The sequence below is a fragment of the Chlorocebus sabaeus genome, chromosome 13 (genome assembly GCF_047675955.1).
Source record: "Chlorocebus sabaeus isolate Y175 chromosome 13, mChlSab1.0.hap1, whole genome shotgun sequence".
Classification (NCBI taxonomy): domain Eukaryota; kingdom Metazoa; phylum Chordata; class Mammalia; order Primates; family Cercopithecidae; genus Chlorocebus; species Chlorocebus sabaeus.
The window spans coordinates 59659726-59672522 of NC_132916.1; the positions used below are offsets into that span (position 1 = coordinate 59659726).

Genomic DNA, 12797 nt, shown 5'->3' on the forward strand with positions numbered 1-12797 from the left:
AATAATATGTGAAACATCATGCTTTAAAAGAAAAACAGTTCCAAAGTCATATTGCCAAACAGACAGCAATCTATGCAAATCTTAGAAATAAAGTACTACAAGTAAGCTTAAAATTATGATGTTGCTGTCGTTTGTAAGGTTATCAACCTTTATCTGAGCACAGAATTGAGTCCATTTGAAGGACTCACAATACAGGAAGAATTACAAGAACATAAAGGCATAGGAGTTAAAAGTTGAAGGCTGCCAGATAGTAGTGGAAAGAACTTTGGATTTGGGACAAAAAAACCTTCGTTTAAACAGTCCCAGTTCTGGTAAACGTTATCGGTGTGACCTTGTGTAAATTACTTCATCTGTCTCAATTTCAGTTACCTGACCTGGAAATGAGGAAAATAATACCTGCGGGGGAAACATAGACAGAAAGGTATGAACTGTTGTGAGGATTAAATGAGATAATATATGGCACAGCCTGTTGTAATCTCTAAAGCCAAATATAACGTGCTATTCAGTATCTTAAATAAAAAAATAAATAAAACAGCTCCAAATACTTCTCATCAGCTGTCATCAGCACAACAAAGGTTTATGTACATACTTGTGTTCACGACCCTGTTCTAGGAACTGAGTAGGTAGAAAGGGTAAAAGATACTGCCTCTCCTCTCTGACCTATAATGAAGGCTCCAGATGAAATAAGGCACATTTATAAATAGATAGATAGATGATGCTTAGATAGATAGGTAGATAATAGATAGATAGATAGATAGATAGATAGATAGATAGATAGATAGATAGATAGATAGATGGATGATAGCAAAGAAAGGTAACATAGGCCATACACTCAATAAAAGTCAGGGAAGGTAGGCATTAACACAACTCACAGGTGGGAGAGATGACTGTGGATTAGGAAGGTCCAAGAAGGCTTCAGAAGGAAGATTTGGACTTCAGCAGGGCCTGAAGAATGGGTAGCACTTACATAAGCAGAGAGGAGAAAGGAAGGCATTGCAGGCAGGAGGCATGCTTGTAACCAAAGGCCTGAGATTGCCAATGGTTTCTTGGGGAGGAAACAGAGTGAACAGAGTATGGTAAGAGATAAGGCTGGAAGGTAAGTTGTGTTGTAAGGCAAAATGGCATTCAGTCAGTGTGCCCCAGTCAAGCCCTGCAGGTTGTCTTTAGCCAGGCCCACTCTGATTGGCCGATACATGAGCCACTCAGGTATTAAATACTATCACCCCTGGGGGTAAGGTTGTCTGGGCACAGAGGCCAGAGCAAGCTCAATATAGGGAATGCCAAGTTAAGGAGTTCAGATCTTATCTTGTCAACATTAGGGAGCCAGTTAAGGGTTTTTAAACAGATGACTAACCTGCTAAAAGTGATTATAATGAGATTATTGAGCAGTGGGATGTAGAATGGATGGGGGAAAAAGTGGCCACAGGGTGGAAAATTAATTAGGGGGCTGTTATGGTAGTTCAAGGTGAAGTAATAATAGCCTAGGAGAAGGTGGTGACAATAGAAAGAGAAAACAGGCCCTGAATGTGCAGGAATCATCTAGTAAAAGTTCCAGTTCTTTCTTTCTGCGGGTCCAAGCCTTGCACAGTGCTCAACACTAAGTAAACACATGTGTTTATCAACTATAAGGAACTATGGAAACATTGTCAGGGATACAAAGGTAAATTGAGAGACCTGCGTATTTAAGAAAGAAACAGAATATTAAAGACTGGAAACATTTTTAAAGATCTCTACCGCAACCTCCATGGATTGAAGGTTTGAAATATGAAGCTCAGAGAAACTATTCTGCTCATACATTTGATGAACCTGCCTTAAACACTGTGTTATTTGTTATTCCAGTAAGTCCCTAAATGTTATTAATCTTTGTTGTTGTTTCTATTAGCATCTCTACTAATAAAAGCTTACTATTTTGTTGACTAACTTTGAAAGCTGCTATTTTACATTTATAACATATGTGGGGAAAGTATAGAGAAGGAGGGGAATTGACTAAGAACAGTTGTGAGAAGAGATAGGAGAGAAATTATATCTGTAGGACGGATGCAGTGGCTTACGCCTGTAATCCCAGCCCAGGGATTAGTTTGGGAGGCCCACGTGGGCGGATCACAAGGTCAGAAGTTCAAGACCAGCCTGGCCAACTTAGTGATACCCCGTCTCTACTAAAAATACAAAAATTAGCCAGGCATGGTGCCTGTAATCCCAGCTACTCGGGAGGCTGTGACAGGAGAATCACTTGAATCAGGGAGTCAGAGGTTGCAGTGAGCCAAGATTGCACCACTGCACTCCAGTTGGGGTGACAGAGCTAGACTCCGTCTCAAAAAAAGGAAGGAAGGAAGGAAGGAAGGAAGGAAGGAAGGAAGGAAGGAAGGAAGGAAGGAAGGAAGGAAGGAAGGAAAGAATTACATCTGTAAACTGGTCTTGAAGAATTTCCCCCAAAGCTTTAAAAAGATACATACGACTGCCATTTGGAGAAAAGTTAACCATTCCATAAAACAGATATTCTAAAGCAGAAACAGGTAAGACCTTCATCCTCTACAGCAATGTTTTTCAAACTGTGATTCACTACCTATAAACAGAGCATCAAAACAACTTTGGAATCCTGACCAGAATGAATAGAATAGAATAGAATAGAATAGAATAGAATAGAATAGAATAGAATAGAATAGAATAGGTCTCAGATTGCATGGTTGGTAGTAAGGAGTAAGTATTGTTTTGTGAAACTTTTTAAAATTATTATTTAATACGGACAAGGTCTCACTATGTTGCCCAGGCTGGTCTCAAACTCCTGGTCTCAAGCAAGCCTTCCACCTTGGCATACCATAAAAATGCTAGGATTACAGGTGTGAGCCACCACACATGGCTAGAACTTTTCTTAGCTCTGTGTGTGTCTGTGTGTGTGTGTGTATGTGTGTTGAGACAGGATGTAAGACGCGCTTCTTATCGTAAGTCACATATAAAAATATTTGAGGCCGGGTGCAGTGGCTCATGCCTGTAATCCCAACAATTTGGGAGGCTGAGGCGGGTGGACCACCCAAGGTCAGGAGTTCGAGACCAGCCTGACCAACATTGTGAAACCCCATCTCTACTAAAAATACAAAAAATTAGCTGGGCGTGGTGGTGGCCACCTGTAATCCCAGCTACTTGGGAGGCTGGGATTTGTATATATCCATTTGTATTTATATATATATATAACATTTGTGTATATATATATAAACATTTTTATATATATAACATTTGTGTATATATATAAACATTTATATATATATACACACACACACACACACATATCTTTCTTTATTCCCCAACAAATCTCTCCACCTAGCCTCTACCTCTCAGTCTTAGCCCTGTCTTTTAACCTCTTAAATATTATCCAAAGACTTTCCCTTGGTCAGATCTCTACATAAGCAACTCTAAGAAACAGCACAGTTGTTGCCTTCATGTAAATAAACTCTTAAATAAAGCATTTATTTGATGTGTTACTGGTAAATGTTTAACAATCAGTTTTCCAATAAGAAAAAGCCCTTATTTGTAACACTTGCCATTTCCTGTGGTGTAAATACTCCAATTAGAGCCAATTTCAAGCTACTAACATTATATCACTAGATGCGAAATTGTAAAGAGATGCACAACAGCACATATTACATTGTATGTCCACTGTACACATGATAGACATAAACAACCTCAAGTACGTAGATAATAGGAAAATGTCATAAAATGGGAAGTGATGAGTTTTGAATGTTTATTGTCTTCAAAATAAAATATATTTAACTGTAAGTTTATATAATTTACTTTTTAATAATGGCTGTGTCTAAAAACTAGCTCATAAAATTTAACTCCCGCGTATTCCTGACCCAGCTTGACTTCTCCAGCAGGCTCTGATCCACACTCTCTACCGCCTGCTGAACAATTCTACCCGGATGTCTTCCATAAGAAACCACAAACTTAACATACCGAAATCTAAACACACTTTCCTCTTTGAATCTCCCAGTGCATACTTCTCTTCCCCTCTTGACTTCCCTATTTCTATTAATGGTGCCTCTAATATCCTTAGCGACTCAATCAAACTGCTAAGTCTTGAAGGCTCTGCCTATGTTCTTCTGATCTGCCTCCTCCTTTTCATTCCATTTAGGGTTACTGTCCTACCCCAGACAATTAACAAGCCTCTTCCCCTTGTCTCTTCTCACTCCAATCTATCTGACAATACTATTAGATCAATCTTCCACACACACAGCTCTGATAGTATAGTTTTGCTATTCAACGCACATACACGAATCTGGCCTTCAAAGCTCTCCTTGCTTCAGGCAATCTGGCTAGCTCCTTCTTTCCTATGCTGGGAACATGCCTTGTGGATTCTGATTGTGTGCTTTTGCTCCCACTTTTGCCTTTCTCTGGAATGTCCTTCCCTCTTTATGGAAAGACTCATACCTTTTATACAAGACAGCTCAAACGACAATAAAAATATGTGGGTTGGTCGTCATAGGAATATATAAGTTGATGAGAATCTGGAAAAAGGAAACAAACAAGTAGTGCCAAATCCAGGAATCATTTAAAAATAAAAACTTATTTGGTCACTATCTGTTATGGAGGTTCTACGAAACATGCTATACTGTTATGGAGGTTCTACGAAACACGCTATACTGTTAGGGAGGTTCTATGTAACATACTACACTGTTATGGAGGTTCTATGAAACATACTACACTGAAGTAGCACTTAGTCCATTGTCATTACTAAAAGATTTGCTGGGGGAGCCAACATGAGATTTATCTCAAACCTATGGCTTTCAATTATACATGCCACAGCTGTTCTTCATTAACTGAAATAATTAAGAACGGTCTGCATTTTAACCATTTACTGTAACTATTTCCCTCTTAATGCCCTGAGCCAAACTGGGTTGAGTGGGTGAGGAAAGGTGGGTGGTAGAGACATGGAGTCCCCTAATCTGGTCTGTTTTCACCATTGATGAGCCTCATTCATCTTTGGGATGCGGATCACGAGGATTAAAGATCCACCATGTGCCCAGGATTTCCCAGCAATCAGAAGCAAAGAAACTGGAATTTGTATCTTTTATACATATTTTGTCCTTCAGCCCTTCCCCAGTGCTTAAATTATTTTGGGTTATAGCGAGCCTGAATCTTTAGCCCAGGAGAGGTGAAAGTGAATGAGGGAGAGGAAGGTGGTGAGAGACAAATGGCAAAGGTAAAAGTGGGCTGGGTGCGGTGACTCACACCTGTAATCCCAGCACTTTGGGAGGCTGAGGCAGGAGGATCAAGCGCTTGAACCTAGGAGTTTGAGACCAGCTTGGGCAATATGGTGAGACTTCATCTCAACAAAATTTTTAAAAATTAACTGGGCATAGAGCTGCATGCCTGTAGTTCTAGCTACTTGGGAGGCCGAGAGGGGAAAATCACTTAAGCCTGAGAGGTCAAGGCTACAATGAACTGTGATGGTGCCACTGGACTCCGGCCTGAGCAATAGAGGGAGACCCTGTCTCAAAAACATATATATATATTTTATTTTTTAAAAAGGTAAAAGTGTATCAAACCAGTCTGTCTTCACTCCGAAACTGAGATTATCAACCAGTGCTCTGGAGGCCTTCCATGGAAACCGTTGTTAAAGATGGAGATTGTTGGGCCTCATCTCAAACCTGCTGAATCATGGTCTCCAGGGGACAGCCTGGGACTGTGCATCTTTCATGGATACACCCAGCAATTCTGATACACTCAAAAGCAAGTTTGTCCAACCTGTGACCCACAGGCCGCATATGGCCAAGGACGGCTTTGAATGCGGCCTGAGACAAATTTGTAAACTTTCTTAAAACATTATGAGATTTTTTTGCGATATTTCTTTAAGCTCATCAGCTATCATTAGTGTTAGTGTATTTTATGTGTGGTCCAAGACAATTCTTCTTCTTCCAATGTGGCCCAGGGAAGCCAAAAGATTGGACACCGGGGCTCTAAACATTGAGGATCACTGTTCTAGCGTTGGCTAACTACTCTAGTGTTGGCCTGCAGACTCAATACAGTCTTTGAGCTAAAAACAGTTTTTACATTTTTAAAGGGTTGTAAAAAAAGACAAAAAGAAAGACAGACAAGAAAAGACAGAGAAGAATATGCAACATAGCCTACAAAGCATTTACTATCTGGTCTCTTACAGAAGAGTTTCCTGACCCCTTTGTAGTGCACTGCAAATGAAAGGCTGTACCCAAATTTAGCTCCAGTGCAGCCCTGCCACAGCTAAAATAACTGATGTAGTTAGCAGATCTTAAAAAAAAAAAAAGTTATGAAATGTGTAAAGTTGTCATCTAAAATACTTTTGTAATAATTATAAGTGGAGAGAGAAAATGTATAAATACAAACATTCTGTAATGAGTTTAAAAATGTAGTTTCATCCATACAAGAATTTTGATAACTCCATTTGATTCTGTTTTTCCATAAGCTTATCAGATAGCAATATATCCAACATTAACCTAATAAAATTACTGCATGTGTATTCTTTACTGGACTATGCATATTCCCAAACATATTATTGTCATACAACTGAGGGAAAAATGTAAAACTATATCCCAAAATATCTGGGAAATGAAAAATTATAAATTCTCAAAACGATATACAGGAAAATGATTTACAAAGAAAAAAAAGGAAAACTGAACTTAGTATCTTTCTACTTTAAAGGGGTTCAAGAACTTAGGAGTAGTTCCACCTCCTAAAATCTTGGAAAAGAGGCTATGAACTCACTTCACAAAGGGTTCAGATACTCACATTGTGTCCAAGAGACTCAGCAATTGGGAACCTTGCCGGTTAGATTCATAAAGCAATCCCAAAGCCAGAATGCAATTCCTTTAGGGGTGGTTTCTAGATGTTTACTCTAGATATTTTTAAAAGATTTTGTTTATTTTTGATGTGAAGAAAGAAAATTATTATAGAATCTAGAAATAAATATTGGCTTTAAAAGTATTAATTTGACTTGTCCTTTGTAATTGTGATCCGAAATACCTCACAATAATTTTTTTTCAGTGTTATTTTATTCTCAGGAGGAAAGGAATGTTAAAACCTTACTAGCAACTAACACTTGATAAAGATTTAAACTATATAACAATTTTAAAGAAAGTCTAAAACACCAGATAGTCTTGAAACCTCGCATGCTTCACCGTTTAATAAAATCATGACTCATTTTAGTAAGAACATGCTTTTTTAGTAAGAAAAAATGCTTTCTGAGCTAAGTTTGAACTGCTGGGGCACATGGGACACCCACAAACCCAGTCAGCAGAAGTCTCAAACTCCTAAAAGATTAAAGGAAAAATACATTAGTGTGTACAGAGAATGAAAAAAAAAAAAATCCCCAATGGTTCTAATCTATAAACGGAAGTAAAACTAAAACTCCCCTAAAATCCCCCCAATCATCAATCCTTATAAATTCAGCACTTATCTTCTTCCTTTACTTCTGGAGACCCTCATTAAACAACACGAAAGCCTTTGCTGATTTTATCTCGTAAAATAGAGCGCTCAAATGACACTAAGTAGGGATACCGACCCCCAAAATCACAAACTGTTTTACTTCTAAAACCACGCATGCAAACGTAGGGTTTCCTGAGTTCTGCTAGGGGCGGGCTGTCTGGACCCCCGAGTATTTTTTTTTTTTTTTTTTTGCAGGTGTGCAATCCAGGGCGTGCGCGCTGTGCAGGGAGGGGGGCTGAGGTGTGCTGTGGGCATCGCCTGGGCCGGGCGGGGCGGGGTGGGTGGGGCCCGGGTGTGGGCTGGGGTGAGAGTGAAGGACATGTGACAATACGACGGTGGCGGCTGTAGGATCCGGGAGGGGAGTGAAAGCTCCGCCGGGGCGCTCCATTAGAGAGCAGTGATAGCTGCCGCCCACTTGTATTGAAGCGTTCTTTGTCACTAACAAGTTAAATTATAGATGTTATTTATTTAAGAAGAAGGAAAAAAACTCTAGCCAAACATCCTATGAACACATATGCTCCCATCCCCTACTCCTCCAACTCCTAATTTCCCCGTCTCCAGAGGGCACAGTTGTAAACCTTGACGAAAATCCAATCTTCTGTGCAGGAATTTCCCCCCACCGCTTGCCGCCCCCGCGACCGTGAGCGGGAGCTGGAGGAGCTCGGGTCCCGCTGCCCTGGAGCACGCGGAGCCGGGCGACCGCGGTGCGGCGGCCGGGGAGGAGGGGAGGCGGCGGGACTTGGCGCGGGTCGGACCCGCCGCGGCCGGGAGCGGGGTTTGCGCAGGAAAAGGCGCCGCCGCGGCCCCCGGCCGCCCCTCCCCGGCCCCAGGCTCCCCGCCCGCGCGCCTCCCGGGCCTCGCGGCGCGCTAGGCGCACCTCGGCGGCGCGAGCGCCGAATGGGAGCTGCCGCTCTGCCGGCCCGGCAGCCCAGCGGGCGGCAGCCTGGGCGACCGCGGAGGCGGCGGGCAGGGCGCGTGCGCACTGCAGGGGCGCCAGATTTGGCGGGAGGGGGAGTGTCCAAAGCTCTTTGTTTGATGGCATCTCTGTTTACAGAGTTTACACTTTAATATCAACCTGTTTCCTCCTCCTCCTTCTCCTCCTCCTCCGTGACCTCCTCCTCCTCTTTCTCCTGAGAAACTTCGCCCCGGCGGTGCGGAGCGCCGCTGCGCAGCCGGGGAGGGACGCAGGCAGGCGGCGGGCAGCGGGAGGCGGCAGCCCGGTGCGGTCTCCGCGGCTCTCGGCGGAGCCCCGCGCCCGCCGCGCCATGGCCCGAAGACCCCGGCACAGGTAACGGGGAGCCCGGCGGGCTGCCGAGGGCGGGGGCACGCGGGGGCGCGCGGGGCGCCAGGCTCCCTGGGAGCAGGTGGGAATTCGTTCCGGGATCATCTGAGGGGCTGTCAGACCCTGCGAGGACCTGAAGCCCCTGTCTCGGCAGCAGAAGCAGCTCCAGAGACTGATGAATGGAAGAGTCTTTGCGGGAAATGTATCCGGACGTTGGGAAGCACGCCCTGCGGCTCATTTTGCAAGTTGCATGGGGATACATTTTTATTTAGGGGGAAAAAGAAAGCAGCACGTTCCAGCCAGGGACAGAGCGGTGCCCTCCAGCCCCGGGGACCCTACCAGGTGCCTGGCTTGATGCCACGGGTGTCGGCGAGGGATCCGCAGCGTAATTGCTGGATGCATTGAGATATGTTTGGACTTGGAAGTGCAGAGCATATGGCAGATACAGGGAAAATGCTGGATTGTTTAGTAGCTGCAGGTAGTTCATTTAAATTTCATTCATTCTTTATGGAGGCGAGGACCAGTGTCAGCTGACAGGCGGCTGAAAAGCAGATTTTAGGGGGATAAAGGGGTCTCTACTTTTGCAAATTGTCTTGAGACCTGGTTTTGGAGGTTCGAACCATTATTCTGTGAAAGGCTTTTATTTCCACTGCAAACATTGCATGCGCACCTACACACGCCGGCGTCGCACATGTCACTGCACTTAGGGAGGCTCGCCGGGAAGATGGGTGCAATCCCGTCACATTTTTGGCCGGACAGATGGGAAGAGGGAGAGGAGGAGGAGGAGGGAAATCTTCGTCCGAACTGTCAGTTGCTGGCTCCCCAGCCTCCACCGGCCTCTGGACTTCCCCAGCAGCACACGCTGGAGGCTCCCTGCGAGCGGCGGGTGCCGGGGCTAGCTCGGCGGCTGTCGCGGTCGCCACTCGGCTCAAGGGGACCGAGGCCGGCAGCACCTAAGGACGCTGCAGCGCAACCGGGACGCGATCCCCGCGAGCTCTGCCCCCAGGCGAGAGGTCCCTGCGCGGCGCGTACACGTGGGTGCGACTAAGGTCGCCGCGCCTCCTCGCGCCCTCCTTCAGCCGCCTTAGGTCGCCCTGGCCGAGGCGCGGTGACCGGACGGACCCTCGCGAAGGAGTTCTAGGGAGAAGTCCGTGGAGGCAAAGCAAATCCTTTCGCCTTTCCTTAGGTTATTTTATTTTCTCCTACTGGTTCGTTGTTGAGCCTGCGGGCGCTGTTCCCCGCGCGGCGCTGAGAAGTTGCAAAGAGCGTGGGTGGAGACCCTGCAGCAGCACCCGCGGGCTGGGCTGGGCGGGGAGCAGCGCTGGGGCTTGACTGGGCTCTGAGGACTAGAGGGCGACTTGGGGGAGCCCCGGGCCCCCTATGCCTCCCCCGGAGCCTGGTCGCGCGGGGCAGGTGCTGCCCTCGAGGGCTCCACTTTTCGCCTTTAGGACTTAACAGTACAGCTACTGGGGTCCTCTGTTTTTTTTGTTGTTGTTTTTTGTTTGTTTTGTTTTGTTTTGTTTTGTTTTTTCCCGAGAGCTGAAACTGGCAGCAGGAGGAGTGAGCCGGGCAGGGGTGCTGGGAGGAGGCGCGGCAGAGGCTCCGCGCCCCGAGGTCTCGGCCGCCCCCGCGGGGCGGGGCCGCGCAGGTTCCCTGAGGCTCCAGGTAGCCCAGAGGGGAGGCGGCCGGGAGGGGCGGGAGCCTTGAACCTGCCTCAGGGGGAAGAGAAACCCGACTGCGGGCTCGGAGCCGTTTCTTGCAAGGGCGAGCGTCAACTCGGCAGGGATTATATTAACCAGGTCAGCGAAATGAGTTTGAACCCCTCCGAATCACAGTAGCGGCCACAAGGCACTTCCTCCCGCTCCCCTCCCTCTTCCCAACCCCCAGCACCTCTTTTCTTTTTCGTTTCTTTGCACGGTTTGTTTCCTTGACAGAATGTAATATTCATAGTTGTACTTTTGTAACCACACCGGGTCTAGCAGGTGGGGAGTAGACTGCATCAACCCTGAAATCAGCCTTTGAAAGTCCTCTGACTGTTGGGTCTGAGATCTCGTCAGAGCAGATAAAGCAAAAGTTATTTCAGGTTCCTTAGAAGAAATTAATCATGCTACTAGGACGACTTAGAGCAAGCAAATCGCATGCAAAGTTCAAAGGCGAGCCTGGGTGCCCAGCCTGGCAGGGAGACTCAGGAACTGGGCGCGTGAGCAGCCCCGGACTCGCCCTGCTGCGTCCTGGCCCCTTCAGGTCCCGCAGAAGTCATTCTCCACCTTGCCCCCAAGACCTTGATTTTGCACATCTTTGCTTCTGTGCTTAGCTTTTAAGAGGCACGGAAGGACATGGGGGGGTCATGTATTAGCGCTGGAAAGTACCTTAGAAATAGGATCCAAGCAAGCCCTTATGTAAAGGCGGGGAACTGAAGTCTTGAGAGAGAGGAAGTGATTTGTCCAAGTCATACAGCAAGGTGGAGGCTAGACTAGAACCTTTGCCTCCAGAACCCTAGTCCTGTTGATTCCCGTGCTCTCACCTGACGTTGGCTGCCCCCTGCGGGCGGCTGAATAGGTTGCTTGTTCCTGGGTTGTTAAACTGCTGCCGAGAGAGAGAGGTGCTCAATGACTGCTCTGAAAAATGTCCTCAGTTCTGAAAATGTGACCTCTAGATCCAGCCAAACCTGAAAAGTTAATTCGACTTGAATCTATGACTGCAGTTTCAGATTCCTCTGGTTTTCTTGGTGTCTCTCACATTTCACAAGGGACTGCATTTGGGGGCTTTCCAAGGAGTTCCCTATGAATCTTTCAAAAGATGCAGACTTACACCTCTGGGCTTTATAGCTTTTTTTTTTTTTTTTTTTTTTTTTTTGCTTTATCATATCGTGTTTTATATTTTTGTAATTCTTGTTCAGAAGTTGTTTAGTGCCTCCTGTTGACAGTGGAAACAGAACTAGGCTATTGTTTCAAAACACAGACACTAAATGAAGGGAATTATTACAGATTATAAATATATATTTCCTGGAGTTTTATTTGGTGGTGGTGGTGGTATTTTAAATTTGGATTACATCATGTCACCATACAACCTGGACTATCAAATAGTTGCTTAAAATAATAGCTTTAAATTATGAGAACCCCCAATTCAGGATTTTTGGTAAGCACTTTAGTTTGACTTGTAGGGGGCTGGTAATATGCATATGTGAGTGAGTTTGGGAAGACAAAACCTGTAATGAATGTAACTTTTCTTTTTAAAAACGATGATTTACATTATGACATGGCTTTATATCATTGTTTTTAATTGGTCTTAGTTTAATGGGTTTCTCAACATTTCTATGACAAATTTTAGTGAAGTTTCTAAGATAGTATTTTTCCTATTTTTTATAAGAAAAACTATAAAATAAACTATGTCTGTAAAATTATTGTCATCTAATCAGTATGTGATTAATAAACGGTAAGCATAGAGTTACATCTTCAAAAGTCATAAAATTTCCTAGGTTAACTAAATAAAAGAAAAAGCTTTTGAAAATAGTAATGGGTTCTTTTAAATCCATGGATTTTTTCTGGGGAAATCCCTTCTGGATTAGGTTACATTTTATAATATTTCAAACACTATTCTGTCAGAGACAGAGAAAACAAGAGTAAGTAAGACTCTAACAAGTGGCCTAATTATTCACTTAGTTACTCTAGAAACTAAGTATTGTAAACATGGGCACAAGTTGGATCAACCAGGCCTGGAGTTGTGAGCAATTTGGTATTAATTTTATTTACAAAACATTAAAGTTTGATCACTCAATGTTCTTATCTTTCCTTAGGTTTTAAAATCCTTTCCTCTTAGATTCTCCTAATCCTCTAGACTTTATGGAATGACTATAATTACGTTTTGGGGTATATTGCTTCTTGATTTTTTTCTTTTTTTAATAAAACAAAAACCCCATTGGAATAACATAGTTGAATTGTTTATTATGTTTGAGAAATATTATTTAAACGATGTGACAAATGCCAAAGATTTTGAGTGTTCACTTATATAAAGGACATGGGTTCTTGTTCCTTTTCTTGTCCTTAACCTTAAGTTTTCAACT

At 44.3% G+C, this 12797-nt stretch overlaps 1 protein-coding gene across 3 annotated transcripts in view; it reads left to right on the forward strand.

Moving 5' to 3' along the window:
• The first annotated feature begins 8530 nt into the window (after window positions 1-8530).
• The window catches only part of MYB (MYB proto-oncogene, transcription factor), a 37850-nt gene continuing 33583 nt past the window's right edge, over window positions 8531-12797 (forward strand). For 2 of the 3 annotated variants that reach the window (XM_008006958.3, XM_008006959.3), the window contains exon 1: window positions 8531-8740. In XM_008006958.3, the coding sequence (XP_008005149.2) occupies window positions 8718-8740 (23 nt within the window). In that variant the 5' untranslated portion in view covers window positions 8531-8717. The remainder of the gene's footprint in view (window positions 8741-12797) is intronic. The other variant, XM_073022488.1, reaches the window with a different exon arrangement.